The sequence below is a fragment of the Pseudoliparis swirei genome, chromosome 12 (genome assembly GCF_029220125.1).
Source record: "Pseudoliparis swirei isolate HS2019 ecotype Mariana Trench chromosome 12, NWPU_hadal_v1, whole genome shotgun sequence".
Taxonomy (NCBI): domain Eukaryota; kingdom Metazoa; phylum Chordata; class Actinopteri; order Perciformes; family Liparidae; genus Pseudoliparis; species Pseudoliparis swirei.
The window spans coordinates 18,879,715-18,896,266 of NC_079399.1; the positions used below are offsets into that span (position 1 = coordinate 18,879,715).

General features: G+C 46.5%; 1 protein-coding gene across 1 annotated transcript in view; it reads left to right on the top strand.

The window, feature by feature from the left end:
* The first annotated feature begins 9,399 nt into the window (after nt 1-9,399).
* Nucleotides 9,400-16,552, top strand: part of lama4 (laminin, alpha 4) — a 42,089-nt gene continuing 34,936 nt past the window's right edge. The window contains exon 1 of the mRNA XM_056427998.1: nt 9,400-9,700. Coding sequence (XP_056283973.1) covers nt 9,599-9,700 — 102 coding nt within the window. The 5' untranslated portion in view covers nt 9,400-9,598. The remainder of the gene's footprint in view (nt 9,701-16,552) is intronic.

Genomic DNA, 16,552 nt, shown 5'->3' on the forward strand with positions numbered 1-16,552 from the left:
TATCTCTGTTTTTGATCTCCGCCAACTCCTGATCTTGTATATTTTAATCTCGTTAGCTGTCTGGTGCTGGGCAGATCCACTACAATTGCTCGTGTTTATTTTAAACAGCTGCTTGTGGTTCCTGCTCCCCGAGGATTAGTTTTGGTGGACATGTTCAAGACCAGACAGCAGGTGCAGGTTTTTACAGAGCTTGAGAATATCTGAGCTTCTGAGCGTTTTGTGTTGTCATTTACTAAATCCATATATCACTATACTAGAAAATATGCTGATGCTGTGGCTAAGGGAATAGATCAAATCCATTCCACTCTCTGGTTGGTGCTCTTAAAGGGTACCTTTACTTATTTGTCTGCCTCTTCCCATGTTCCCCATGTTTATGAGTGAATAATAAGAACAAGGTGTGGAAGTTGCATTAAAAGGCAAAACACAATTCCTCAAGTTGAGCACACAAGTGTGTGTCTCGTTTATTCCGTAACACAAAAACGAACGAATACACGATGGCGCTGCCCAGGTACCAAACCCGCATGGGGCTCAACGTCACAACAGCAACACAACACTTAAAGGGACCGCGATCCCGGAACAGTCACACTGATGTGTGTGCCTCATTACATTAATCACTGTGTAACGAACTACACCAGGAACAAGGGTGAATTATGTTATCACATTCACTACACACGTCCCCCCAGAATTCACCAAATAAGAAAAAGGTCATCGGCGAGGTGGTCGTAGTAACCGGCCAGCACGGCTGTGCTTCACAGGGGGTCGAGGAGACACCACCATGACATGAGTGTGGGGACTGGAGTGTGGGAGTTTTGGGAGGGAGGAGAGCAGCGGGTGGGTGCAGAGCTGGAGGACGCCCGCGTCGTGGGGGCTGGGCCAATTCAATGGGCCTAGCAACGTCCAAATGAGCTGGTTTGAGGCGGTCAATGGAGAGTCGCTCCGGTTTACCACCCATGTCCACCATAAAATGTTTGTCACCCGTCTCCAAAACACGGAATGGACCCTCGTAGGGCGGCCGTAGCGGTCCCCTGTGAGCGTCGTGGCGAATAAAAACGTATTCAGCCGTCTGAAGCCCAGCGGGGATGTGCGACTGAGGGAGGCCGTGATGGGAAGTAGGGACCGGCGCGAAAAGCCTCGCATTGTCCCGTAGCGTGGCCCGCTGGAGAGTGGCAGACCAGGGAACGGTGGAGGGGGGAACAAAATCCCCTGGAACCCGCAGTGGCTGGCCATAGACGAGCTCCGCGGATGAGGACTGTAGGTCTTCCTTCGGTGCAGTCCTGATGCCGAGCATCACCCACGGGAGCTTGTCGACCCAGTTGCTGTCTTTGAGGCCGGCACGAAGAGAAGCTTTCATTGACCTGTGAAATCGTTCACAGAGTCCGTTAGCCTGCGGGTGGTATGCGGTCGTGCGGTGGAGTTTCGCTCCGAGGCTCTGGGCCACCGCGTTCCACAGCTCAGACGTGAACTGCGCGCCCCTGTCAGAGGATATGTCCGAAGGGGTGCCGAAACGGGCAACCCAGGTGCCGATAAATGCCCGTGTCATCTCGACCGATGCCAACGATGTCAGTGGCACAGCCTCGGGCCAACGGGTGGTCCTGTCAACCATGGTCAACAAAGAATACTGTCTTTGGTTGGAAACAGGCTGGGTCAAAACTGGGAGATCAGTCGAAGAAGCAAACAAGTCCCAAAAGGGGCAGGGCAGAGAATCAGAGGTCAGGGCAGGCAGGCAGGGTCAGAACAGGCAGGTCAGGAATATACTCTAATAACGCTGGAGAACTTGGCACGAAAACACAAGACAATCTGGCAGAGGACAAGTGGAAGTGAGGGAGCTAAATAGTGAGGGACTAATGAGGGGATGGGCTGCAGGTGAGAAGGGCGTGAGGACCAGGTGAAGGGAATGAGGGACTAACGAGGGAGTGATCAGAGGCAGGTGAGGGGAGTTGGATTGACGAGATGGTGTGACAGGATGAAAACAACTATGACAAAAAGGAAGGCGTGGAGCTAAACTGTGACAGTAATGTACATCACATCTACAGCAGATTGTGTGGAGACACAGCAGCTGTTGTTGGCCCAGTGTGTGCTGCTAAAACTCAGAGGATGCTCACATGCAGCCGGTCCAGGATATTTTCTCATAAGTGTAGTATGCATGTAGTAACACAACATCCCTGTTTTAAATAAATCTAATTGTTATCCCGTTCCCATCCTGTTTAATCGTATATATTAATGAATAATGTATTGATAAATAATATTTTTTGCTAGTCACTCGCAAACTCTCAAGAAATGTGCATCATGGTTGATCATTACATGACCTTGAACAACTGTTATATACTTTTACCTATACATTGTGTGTTGCTGACCATTGTTTAGCGATATATTTATTATAATATATACAGCATATATATATTTATTTTTTATGTAACCAGAGTCAAGTTGTGCATGAACACACTTGACCACCGAAGCTGATTCTGATTAGTTGTTTACGACGTCCAAGCAGAAGAATTTATGACTGAATCGTATTTAATAGTTCCAGTTTTCCATTGACATGTTCTTGCCAGTAGACTCACGGTATTAAATCTTAAATTAAAATTCCATTGGAGTATTAGAGTTTTAATAAAAAACTGATTTGTTCCCTTGATATCTGTGGGATTTGGCAATCTGAGGTCCACCTATTTGAACTTCTTGGCCTCAGGTTGCTGTTTTTCCATTGGTCATCTTGGGAAGACTTGGACTGATGAGCTGAACTTACTTTATTGGTGGAAATCTCTCACCGGCGCTCTGCCAGCATTCACACGTGTGATTTGTAGGACTCTAATCTGTCAGGTAGTTTCAGTTTCCAGGCGAGGACAGATTATGTGAGGGGAGATTGAATCATTCTATATTTCCCACCAAATTAGACTACTCCTCTAATTTCCTTCTTATTTTTTGTATCTCTCTCACACCCACTCCTCCTTCCATCTGCTTCCAATCAACATTCACTGCCAAGCCCGAGATACGTTTATCCCCGGATAGCCCAAACACACACGGAGGAATTGTGAAGCAGTCTGTTATCTCTTAACAATAGCACTAACCGGATCCCACACCTCAAAAAAACTGTTTTACGTGTCGTTAAAATTATTTGTGGGAATTACACAGGAAGCTACACAAGACGTGCCTCTAAATGTTCACGCCATTTGATGCTTACAGGAACTTGACATTTTCTAAAATGTTAAGAACTACAGGAAATTATTCCTTCTTCACCACACGAGGTGTATAGCATCAACTGCTATTCATCACCTGGTGGTCGACGTTGTTCATTGCAGACATTTAGACTCGTCACAACAGGAGTAGTAGGAGGCGGAGCCTATATCACTAAAGATGGCCTCGTTCCATCCGGGTGTTCTAGTAAGCCATGTTGGTGAGCAAGCATGCATACCACTGGGGTCCTGCATATGTGTATCAAATATTTTAAGGAAAATTTGCAGATGAATTTTCGTCCTATTGCTGCCTCCCACCGGTTAAAAACCAACAACACATTTGATCCTTGATGTACGTTTGTTTGCATGGAGATGCGTTTTAGTGCCCGGTGTGAACTGGCGTTCTTGTTGCTTCCCAATTGATAATCGGATCACCCCAGAGACTCGTGTTAATGCCAGGTCTGAACAGGGGCCTTTGAATCCGCTCACTCTTAGCTTCACAGACACATGAAGAGGTTTAGTTCTGGCTCAACTGTTGGCTTGTTTACAACCTGTCTGACTTTTAATGTCCGTTGCTCAGTTGGACATTGTTCAGCAACATTATTGTGTTCCCAGATTTCAGCAATTACTCTGACGTATACCGTGTTTTTATAGCTGATCAAAAAGATCCAAAAAAAGAACAAATCAGCGTTTACATTTAGTTTTGCAGGACATTAGACTTTACAGTTGTCTTTGGTATGCGTGCAGAGTGTAAGGCGACACCGCGGGTCGAGGTCTGACCTGCTGTACTCCCTGACCTCCTGGCCCGCTCAGGAGAGGCTGCCATGCCTCACTCCCTTTGCTCTGAATCTGAGGAGGTGAATCCAAGTTACAGCAATGGGGGCAATTCAAGTTTGAATGTGTCATTAATTTCTTGCTTTTCCTGTCTGGGCAAAGAACATCTAGTAAAGTGAATTCCCAGGAAGTCTGTGTGTAAACTGTGATGGATGTTTGCATATGACAGTTAAACAACTATTCAGCTTTTCTCTCCACATGAGCTTGACTAACCAGTGGGGTTGTTTATATTCTGATTATGATATAGTAGGACTTGCTTGTGGAGATATCATTTTGTTTGCAAATCTCAGCCATTACTTTAAAAAGTGCTGTGATAATATTTCCGATAGAAATGATCAACAAATAAATAAACAGATCCTTGTTGTAATACACTGTAATTATCCTTCAATGTGAGCCTATAGAGTATGGGTCCCAAATGGGTTCTTCCTAAATAATGGATCTTTGATAATAATATAACCCCCTGGGTGAGTTCCCTTGGTATATGAAAGGGTTCTCGGGAGAACACCCTGGGTGAGTTCTAGATGAAGCCCTTGGAATACAAATGGGTTCTCGTATAACCCCTTGGGTGACTTCTAGATCTAACCCTTGGAATACGAAAGGGTTCCTGGTCTCGGAGTGCTTTACACATAGACATCCCTGTCCCAAAACCTCACATCGGATCAGGAAAAACTCCCAAATAACCCTTCAGGGGGGAAAAAGGGAAGAAACCTTCAGGAGAGCAACAGAGGAGGATCCCTCTCCAGGATGGACAGGTGCAATAGATGTAATGTGTACAGAAGGACAGATTTAGAGTTAAAATACATTCAATGAATATGACAGAGTGTATGAATAGTTCATAGTAGGCATATTCCACGATGGAGACCTCCACGATCCATCAGGCAGATGGAGGTAGAGAGGACGAGTGGGCGGAGTCTCAACAGGGCAGTGGCGTAGTTGGTAGCAGGAGTTCCACGACCCAGACCTCGATGATCCATCAGGCAGATAGGATCTATGCCGTCTCATAGAGTCCGATGACCCCATGAGATGTGAAGTCAAAAGGACTCCGGGGAGAAAGCAGAGTTAGTAATGTGTGATGGAGAGATGAAAATTCATCCCTAAGGAGAGAAAAAAGAGGAGATAAGTGCTCAGTGCATCCTAAAACGTCCCCCGGCAGCTATAAGCCTATAGCAGCATATCAAGGGGCTGGACCAGGTGAACCTGATTCAGCCCTAACTATAAGCTCTGTCAAAGAGGAAAGTCTTAAGTCTACTCTTAAATGAGGTGACTGTCTCTGCCTCCCGGACTGAAATTGGAAGCTGGTTCCATAAAAGAGGAGCTTGATAACTAAAGACTCTGGATCCCATTCTACTTTTTAAGACTCTAGGAACTACAAGTAGTCCCGCATTTAGTGAGCGCAGCTCTCTAGTGGGGCAATATGGTACTATAAGCTCCTTAAGATATGATGGTGCATCACCAATCAAGGCTTTGTAGGTTAAGAGAAGAATTTTAAAGTGATTCTTGATTTTACGGGGAGCCAGTGCAGAGCAGCTAGTGCCGGAGTAATGTGATCTCTTTTCTTAGTTTTAGTGAGAATAAGAGCTGCAGCATTCTGGATCAACTGGAGGGACCTAAGACACTTATTAGAGACGTGTTATATTGAGACGTGGTATCGAATCAAATGCAGAAGGAATCGCTTCTTTAAATTTAGCTACAGCACTGTCAGTTAGACATCTGGTGTAGAAACTTTTGACTAATGGTGTACACTCCGGTAGTATAAACTCAAAAGTTATAAGGTTGTGGTCTGACAGAAGAGGATTCTGTGGGAAGACCTTCAAATGCTCAATGTCAACGCCATAAGTAAGAACAAGATCAAGCGTGTGGCCAAAGCTGTGAGTGGGTTTCTGTACTCTCTGACAGAAGCCAATCGAGTCCAACAATGAGATGAATGCAGCACCTAGGCAATCATTATCAACATCCACATGAATATTAAAATCTCCTACAATAATAACTTTATCAGTTTTAAGAACCAAACTTGATATAAATTCTGAAAATTCAGATATAAACTCTGAATATGGACCTGGTGGCCGGTACAGAATCACAAATATAATTGGCTGTAGTGTTTTCCAAATATGATCTTGTCATACTCACACTGTAGTGCTGCGGATGGATTTCTTCATGTGGCTTTTGGCTCAGAAGGCAGAATTGCACTGGGCCAATGCCTGTTGTATCACTCAGCTGCCAAACCCAGTGGTGGCCTTTGATCGCATGAATGGCCTTCGCTGAATAGGTTGGCATCGGAGACCACCCGGGACAAACCCGTCCCTTTGTAAAGACGTTAGGAATACAGTGCTGCTGCTGTGAAACCTCCGAGATCGTTGAATAGGACCCTGGTCTGTGAGTGATCTCTGGTGTTTAAACAATGCCTGTGCCGAGAATGCCAATGTGCGGTGGGCCGAACACGGAGAAGGAAAAGTATTTTTCCATCTCAGCGAGCTGGTGATGTAAACAGATTGTGGTTTAGCAAAGCCTAATATCAGCTTTCTGCTGGTTAGTGCCGCCTCTGAGTCATTTGCAATGCGTGAAAGTGTTATATAACAGATGAAGTTGGACTCAGTAGTGCATAACTGGAGTCTATAGTTACTCCCAAGAGAGCAATTAACTTTGGCATTGTACCACAGTTGTTTCATACCAGAAGCAGGCAATATAAGGATATGGAGACAAAATAAAAGAGCGTTGTGCTTTTATTGGCATATAGTGAATCTGCCTGCTTTCAACAGTAACATTTACAAGAAGAGTGACAAGAGGAAAAAAAAATGTGCCCCTATTTTGTGTATTTTAGTGAGTTAAACAATGATATCCCAGAAGACAGAAGACATTTAAGCACAGCGTAGGTTACTTTGTAAAGTCATTCAAATCCTGTGCTACTGTACAGAGTTTACAGGACGACCAGAGCCTGTAAGTTTCAACAAATGGGCCCAACAAAATAAAGTCACCTCCTTTCTTCTGTATATATATACTGTATATATCATATATATGCGACAAACTGAATATTGAGTATGCAGAGGTTGCCCATAGTTACATCTTTCATGCACATCTTAAATTTACACGTAAAAAAGAAAAACCAGGAGGAAACACCCATTTTAAATAAAGTTTTTTTTAAATGCAAAAGCAAAACACGACAAAGCGCATTGTAAACAAAAGAAGCTAAATGTGGACATCCATGAATGGTGTGAAATAAACCCACACTTAAAGACAAGCTTCCACTCCATCAAGATGTGAAAACATCAGCTGAGTGTGTGTTGACAAGGATGTCTGAAACATTCCTCATGAATTTGTGAAATAAACAAAAACGTCTCTCCTCCAAATGAAGTTTGGCTGGCATTCTTTTAACAATGACGTCATGCCCGCTTATTACCTTCTCATTGAAAATGCGGAAGGTTATGTTTTGATCGCCGTGTATTTATTTATTTATTTGTATGCGTGTTTACTCGCACAATTCAAAAAGTATTCAACCGAATCGCATGAAATTTGGTGGGATGATTGGTTATTATCCGAGGACCATTTGATTAGATTTTGGGATCAATCAGGTGAAAGGTCAAGGTCAAGGTCATGAAAAGGTCAAAATCTTCTTTTTACCATAGCGCGGTCAATTTGTATCCAATTGGCATGCAACTAATGCCAAAATGTTCATAATTCAATGCCCAATCTTGTGATATGCGAAGGCTTGTGCTCTACCGAGTGCCCGTTCTAGTTCTGTATTGGTTTAATAGCACCCACTTGGTGTATAAGCATTTAAGGGTATCTATTGGCAAAAATGTATTACAATATTAATCATTCTATTTTTTTTTTGTATTATCAATTCATAATAAGAATTGTTCCGTTCACTACGAATACGCCATTTATATCTATTTCAGGAGCAGGTCCTCTTCATGGCTGCACCGCCATGTTTCTACAGTACCCCAGAAGGAAAAAACCATTTGCGCTTTCATGTCAGCCACCACAGTTCTCTTACACGCTTTCAGTTGGTTGCAATCTGTAACCTTTTCCGCAAACTTTTCACTAGATGCCGCCAAATCTGGCCCTTCGATGTACCTAACTCCCATATTTTAGATTTGCATCACATTTGAATTGAAACTTAAATACAGAGTTGAAATACTACATCTGTAACACACAAACAAAAGAAACATCTTGTGGGACTCAACCAAGTGAAAAACAAACTTAATGGTACAATGAATCTTCCAAGTGTTACATGTGGGAAAGGGACAGACATCTGAAATGAGGGGTGCATGACCAAGGATTTGTGGGCTTGTTGAAAAAGGGGGGAAATGTGTTCCAGTTGGCGGCGCACCGCAATGGTTTACATCTCCCATCAACACCAGCTCTCAGATGTCAGTCAACCTCTTGAAATGCCAAACCAAGAGGCTTGAAGCTTCAAGGCTGTTTCCACAAATCTGTTCAAAAGTGGTCTTATCCTCTTTTGAAAACTGGAAAAGTTAAGGGTTCCTTGCAAAAAACCGTTAGAACTCAGGTTCTGTTGGGAATAGTAAGTATGGAGCTGCCTGAGGCCTTGTTTTGCTTGTATGACATCTCTGCCATACAAAACTGAAATGTGACATCCCGTTTATTAGTCTCTTGAGACATATATCTTCCACATGGTCCGATGGGCTTACAAGACATAACTTAGACGTATTTGGAACAGCTTACGTCATGAGCTTCGTAGTGAAGCCACTGCTGTCTCCGTAACCTGTGTGTTAGCGTCATCCGTTTCAGCATGTGGCCTCTATCTACAGTATCTAACTCATCAGATCTTGAAGCAACTATACTATTGCTGACACTACATCCCTTGTGCTGGAAGTGTCTCGCTCAAACACTTCCTGTTAACGGCTTCACACAATATCCATGAATTCAGCCACTTTTGATGACCTGACCTTGGAAAACAAACAGAGAGCTCATGTCTGGGTACTGTGAGGTGTAGCTGGGGCTGGGATATCAGAGCAGCTGTTTCTGTTCTGCCTGCGGAGTGCAGAGTGAGTGTTGAAGCTTTAGAGGGGGGCACAGGGAAGGGGGGGATAGCCGGTTGAGCCCAAGGTGAAAGGGTGTCACTGACCTGCAAATGGAGATGGGGGGGAGCTGACACTCAATCTGACTTTGCCAGTCAGGGGCGGGGGAGGGGATATGCAGTCTGGATGGGTGCACTGTCTGCCTGCCTTCTGCCCAAGAGACAGAAGCCCTCTGTTGCTCTGTTGTTCCGTCGTTCCTTCTCTCTTTCTCACTCCCCCTCTCACTCTTGCTCTGCGTTTCCAGCCTTCCCATCTGCATGTGATTTGGGCACAGGCTTAGGGGAGAGGCAAGTCCGCTAGGGGAGAGGAATCGGGGCAGGGAGGGAGGGCGGGAGGGAGAGGAAGGGAGGAAGTCCACACACAAGTTTGTTTTACATGACTCGAGCCGGGCCGGGAACTAGCTGCTTCTGGGGGTCGGCAGCAGTTGGAGAAACCAAGCCAACGGGTGCAGCCGAACAAGAGGAGCTGCCCAGAGACTCTTCTACGGCCAGGAGACTCTGACAGAGACCAGGACAGAGAGGGAGGATTAGTGCTCCACTGGGCAAACACACAAATATGGCTGCTGAATCTCTGACCTGCCTTCTCTGCATCCTATCAGGGATCGCTTATCAAGCTTCTGCCGCCAGGCTAGGGGAACAGCAACAATCGCTACTGAAAGTAAGGCACTTTTGGTTTGATCTCATTTTGGCTGGTGAAACCGTACATGCTGTCACAGCTTCGTTTGGTTTCTGACCTTTTCTGCCCACTGCGCATGTATGTTAATGTGTTAATGAGGCTGATGATTGTGTCCAAAAATGTGAAGGTGAAAATCGTAAGGGACGAGGCAGCTTTGGGGTGCGTTTTGGCAGTTATGGCAGTCTGGAGGGGTCTCTGCGGACCTCACAACATCCTGCTTTGTGCTCATGCATGTGTGTGTTTATGTCATCAGACGTACCCCGAGGCTAAAGCTCACATGGGCTGTGAGTTACTGTCTCCACTGCTGTCATGCCCCTCCCTGGCAGTTCCCTAATGAAAACCAGCTGCCAAATGTTGAGCAACACAGAGACAGAGACAGAGAGACACACACACACACACACACACAGAGAGAGACACACACAGAGAGAGACACACACACACAGAGAGAGAGAGAGAGAGAGAGAGAGAGAGTACAGGACAACTTGCCATTGTTCCCTTAGCTTAGCATGCTACGAAGGATATGAGCTCAGGGGCCAAACTTTCAACTCACCAGACAATTTGCTTTATTAAACATTCAAATCTTTCCAGTTTCTGAGTTCATCTGTTTTGTTCTGAAGGTGTGATGTATGAGATCATATCAAATCCAATTTTTCATTCGATCCCGATCATCATCATTACCGTGAGATTGCGCGTTGAATCCTCTCAGCCCGCTGTTAGTTTGTCCCCACTGTAAACAGATACAAGTGTGTGTGGAGGTTGTGGGACTTCTTGCATGCAGGAAACTGGAGTTCTCGTCCTGTCACAGACCTGCACCTGGTTTGTGTTGTGCCGCTGGTTGTCCGTCCGGTCCATTCTCATGAACGCTCAGGAACACCTTGAGGTTATTTTCTAAAATGTGGCACAAGCATCCACTTTGATTTAAGGAAAAACTGATTCGATTTTGGAGGTCAAAGGTCACTGTGACTTCACGTCTGTCCCGTTTTGTGATGTCTCGGAGAAAGCATTGAACAAATTTCTTAAAAGTTGGCACGCACACATGGCCTCAGTGATGAACTGAATAGAATTTGGTGGTCAAAGGTCACTGAGACCTCACAAAAGATAGTTTGGACCTTAACTCAACAATCTTTATACTAATTAAGACAATTTCACACAAATCTCTCATGATAATGAAGTGACGATGTTTTGGACTGATATGAATTTCCTAGATTCAACCATGCCTTTTAGTTTCCTAATACTACCGTAACTATAATTGATTTTCCTTACATTATTATTGAGTAAAATGGTTGCTATTGATAAACTACAACTCTAACCTTTTACAGAAATGTTCTGTTCAATTCAATTCAATTCAGTTTATTTGTATAGCCCATTTTCACAAATTACAAATTTTCCTCAGAGTGCTTTACAATCTGTACATATAGACATCCCTGTCCCAGAACCTCACATCGGATCAGGAAAAACTCCCAAACAACCCTTCACGGAGAAAAAAAGGGAAGAAACCTTCAGGAGAGCAACAGAGGAGGATCCCTCTCCAGGATGGACAGGTGCAATAGATGTAATGTGTACAGAAGGAATCATTACACACAAATTAAAACCAAGTAAAAACACAATCAATGAATATGACAGAGTGTATAAATAGTTGGTAGTAGTCATATTCCACGATGGAGACCTCCACGATCCATCAGGCAGATGGGGGGAGAGAGGAGGAGTGGGTGGAGTCTCAAAAGGGCCATGGCATAGTTGATAGTAGTCATATTCCACGATCCAGACCTCGATGGCAGATGGGATCTATGACGTCTCATAGGGTCCACTGTTAATGTAATTATGTGGCTGCTTTGGATGCTTTTGGGGTTGATTTGTGTCCATTGGCCCCATAGGATCGAACCGGAGAGCCTTGGTTCTTACTATATGGTGACTTTGTTCAAAGATGATTTATATGAAGAAGCATCCTGGGAAAATAGAGAATGTAGAGGTATTCAATCCCCAAACTTTGCAGTTGTAAATCAGCGCAATTTAATAATTTTTCTCTTGTGACATGTTTATTTCTCAACTTCTGAGTTTTCTAAAGTTAAGGATCCCCGGAGAGGAGGCCTCGCCCCTGCAGCCGGACAGTCTGTGTGCAGTTATTGAGTTAGGATGAAATTCTCATGACCCTGGAGCCGTCCCGTCTTGAGGATGTTCGGATGACTAAATCCGGCATCTGAACCCTTCTTCAAGGTCATTGTAAATACAGCAGCCAGTTGCGAGGCAAAGCGGAAATGAGATTCCAGCTTTACCACCTAATCCACTTAATTCTCCCTCTATGGGAAAAAACTCTGTCGGCGGGCAGATGTACATAAACACACATTTAATAATTAACTTTGAAAAACATCATTCTAGAGATCCAACTGTCATAGAGACCCTACCCCACACACACTGCAGAGAAAGTGCACGGCCACGGTTTTTGGAGCTCCATCACCAGGGGGGGTGTTGACTTTGGACAGCGCTCAGCCGTAGAGCCAAATCCTGTTATTGTGCTCGATTAGCAGCTGCATTTTGTCAGGCTCTGTTTCGCAGAGATAGAGCCATATGCTGTATCCCATAAGCATTGAGTCAACGCACAGGAAGTCCGCTGACAAATGCTGAGAAGCGAGCTCATCACACGGAAATAGAGAGCGGCTGTATGTAACGTGTTGAATGTCATCTTTGTTCTCCCCTGTGGGCACAACAGTGGGAGGGCCACAGAAATAGTTCACATTATTGAGTGCGCTCACAGTTGTCAGACGGCTGCAAATGTCAATTGTTTAAATTCCCATTATAGTTCATTAAGGGTATCTTAAAGTAACCGCTATGTTTGAAATCCCAATTCAGATTTTGTATTAGAGCTCTAAACCCCAAAGGAAATAGGTCTCATACGATTAGTTCAATTGATATTGAGTTATAGTTAGCTTGATATCGAGCTTTGAGCCTGGCTCTGTTCAATGTTAAAGCAGAGACACATTAGAAAGGAAGAAGTAAAGATGATTATTTAGCCCTATATTCACCAATGTAAAAATGTGACCGATTTCTTTTTCAAATCCCCCATATCTTACATTCTCACACAAAAAATGATATATTTCAGACAGACAAATCAAGAGAAAATGTAGCTTTGTGTCACTTTTTAATAGTTATTTTACAACGCATGATAAGCTAAGAGTGCATCAACATGGTCACACCTTACACCAGCGGTGTCAAACTCATTTTCACCGAGGGCCACATCCGCCTCATGGCTGCCCTCAAAGGGCCGGTTGTCACTAACACGGTATAATTCTAACTACTCCAGAACATATTGTTAAATAACTGTCTTTGCATTTGTTTATTGTTTATTTAGGTGTACTTATATAAATGTATAACTATATATGCAAATGTATTTAATATTATAAAATAAATCTATTTAATTTCATTATATTTATTTTAACCCACATTACTTTATCAAAGATCAAACAAACATTATTACATTAACTTTGTTAAAAGCTTTGTCACAGTTGAGACAGGTGATTCTCCACTGGTCTAGGCAGTGGTTCTCCACTGGTCTGGGTAGTGGTTCTCCACTGGTCTGGGGCTGTGGTTCTCTACTGGTCTGGCTTTGGGACGTACTATCACCCCTGAATGACAAGCTGAGACCTAAATCGAGGGACATTTTTAACTTCTCAAATGTATTTAATGAAAAGATGGTGCAGTTTGAATCTGAGAGTTCAGAATATCACAGTATGCACAACAAAACTATTTAGTAATATTCCCTTTTACAGTCAATTATGAACCAACAAGTGAATCTTAAGGACACAAGGTAATACAACATACATTACTACTCAGTAACTTCAGACTTTAAAACATGTCTAAACAGTGCTTTCATCCATCCATCCATCCATCCATTCTCATCCGCTTATTCCGGGGTCGGGTCGCGGGGGCAGCAGACCCAGCAGGTTGACCCAGACTTCCCTCTCGGCCGCAACACTTTCCAGCTCATTCTGGGGGATCCCGAGGCATTCCCAGGCCAGCCGGGAGATATAATCTCTCCAGCGTGTCCTGGGTCTTCCCCGGGGCCTCCTCCCAGTAGGACGTGCCTGGAAAACCTCTAACGGGAGGCGTCCAGGAGGCATCCGAATCAGATGCCCGAACCACCTCAGCTGACTCCTTTCGATGCGAAGGAGTAGCGGCTCGACTCCAAGCTGAGTCCTGATGTCCGAGCTCCTTACCCTATCTCTAAGGCTGAGCCCGGCCACCCTACGGAGGAAACTCATTTCGGCCGCTTGTATTCGCGACCTCGTTCTTTCGGTCACTACCCAAAGTTCATGACTATAGGTGAGGATTGGAACGTAGACCGACCAGTAAATTGAAAGCTTCGCCTTTCGGCTCAGCTCTCTCTTCACCAAGACAGACCGGTACAGCGCCTGTTTTACTGCTGTAGCTGCACCGATCCGCCTGTCGATCTCCCGCTCCATCTTACCCTCACTCGTGAACAAGACCCCGAGATACTTGAACTCCTTCGCTTGGGGCAGGCACTCTGTCCCCACCTGGAGGGAGCAATCCACCGGTTTCCGGCAGAGCACCATGGCCTCAGATTTGGCGGTGCTGACTCCCATCCCTGCCGCTTCACACTCTGCAGCAAAACGCCCCAGTGAGTGCCGGAGGTCATGGTCTGAGGATACTAACAGGACCACATCATCTGCAAACAGAAGAGAGGCGATCCCAAGACCCCCAAACCTGACCTGCTCCACCCCCAGGCTGCGCCTAGATATCCTGTCCATGAAAATCACAAACAGGACCGGTGATAAAGGGCAGCCCTGGCGGAGACCAACACCCACCGGGAACGTGTCTGACTTACTGCCGAGGATGCGAACACAGCTCCTACTGCAGGCGTACAGAGACCGGATAGCCCGTAGCAACGGGTCCGGAACCCCATACCCCCGCAGCACCCCCCACAACAATTCCCGAGGGACCCGGTCGAAAGCCTTCTCCAATCCACAAAACACATGAAGACTGGTTGGGCATACTCCCAGGACCCCTCGAGGACCCCTGCGAGGGTGAAGAGCTGGTCCACAGTTCCACGACCGGGACGGAATCCGTACTGCTGGTCTTGAATCCGAGGTTCGACCAGCGGTCGGAGCCTCCTTTCCAGTACCCTGGCATAAACTTTCCCAGGGAGGCTGAGAAGTGTGATTCCACGATAGTTCGAGCACACTCTCCGGTCCCCCTTTTTGAAAATGGGAACCACCACCCCGGTCTGCCAGTCCAAGGATACTGTTCCTGACCCCCATGCGACATTGAAGAGGCGTGTCAGCCAAGACAGCCCAACAATGTCCAGCGCCTTCAGCATCTCAGGGCGGATCTCATCCACCCCCGGCGCCTTGCCACCAAGGAGCTTTTTAACAACCTTAGCGGCCTCTGCCAGGGGTATTGGTGCGACCCCCCCCCCCCCCAAGTCTACAGGCACTGCCCCCTCTAGAGGGGACATGTTGGCCGGATTTAGGAGTTCCTCAAAGTGTTCTTTCCACCGTCCGACGATGTCCCCTGTCCGGGTCAGCAGCTCCCCCCCATGATGAGAACAGCCTGGGGTAGACCCTGTTTCCCTTCCTGAGCCGTCGGATGGTTTGCCAGAACCTCCTTGAGGCCGACCGAAAGTTCTTCTCCATGGCCTCCCCGAACTCCTCCCATGCCCGAGTTTTGCTTCCGCGACCACCGCAGCTGCAGCCCTTCTGGCCTGCGGTACCGTCAGCTGCTTCAGGAGACCCTGGGCCAGCCAGGCCCGGTAGGCCTCCTTCTTCAGCTTGACGGCTTCCCTGACCCCGGTGTCCACCACTGGGTTCTTGGGTTGCCGCGACAGGCACCGATGACCTTCCGACCACAGCTCCTGTCGGCCGCTTCCACAATAGAGGCTTTGAACATGGTCCACTCGGATTGCATGTCCCCAACCTCCCTCGGGATGTGTGAGAAGTTCATCCGGAGGTGGGAGTTGAAGACCTCCCGGACAGGGTCCTCGACCAGGCGTTCCCAGTTCACCGCACTACGTTTGGGCTTGCCAGGTCTCTCTGGCTGACTCCCCCGCCATCTGATCCAACTCACCACCAGGTGGTGATCAGTTGACAGCTCTGCTCCTCTCTTCACCCGAGTGTCCAAGACATACGGCCGCAGATCAGATGATACGATTATAAAGTCGATCATCGATCTCCGGCCTAAGGTGTTCTGGTACCAAGTACACTTATGAACCACCTTATGTTCGAACATGGTGTTCGTTATAGACAAGCAGTGGCTAGCACAGAAGTCCAATAACAGAACACCGCTCGGGTTCAGATCGGGCAAGCCGTTCCTCCCAATCACTCCCCGCCAGGTTTCTCTGTCATTGCCCACGTGAGCGTTGAAGTCTCCCAGGAGAACTATGGAGTCGGCAGGCGGTACTCTCTCCAGGACCCCTCCCACCGACTCCAAGAAGGCCGGATACTCTGAACTGCGGTTTGGTGCATAAGCACAAACCACAGTCAGAGCTTTACTCCCCGCAACCCGTAGGCGCAGGGAGGCGACCCTCTCGTTCTCCGGGGCAAACTCCAACACGGCAGTGCTCAGCCGGGGGCTTGTGAGTATCCCCACTCCCGCCCGGCGCCTCTCACCCTGGGCAACTCCAGAAAAGAAGAGAGTCCAACCCTTCTCCAGGAGCTTGGTTCCAGAGCCAACGCTGTGCGTGGAGGTGAGCCCAACTAGATCTAGTTGGTACTGCTCCACCTCCCGCACCAGCTCCGGCACCGGCTAGCGAGGTGACGTTCCACGTCCCTAGAGCTAGTCTATGTCGCCGGCGATCGGCCCGCCCAGGTCCCGTGCCCAGCC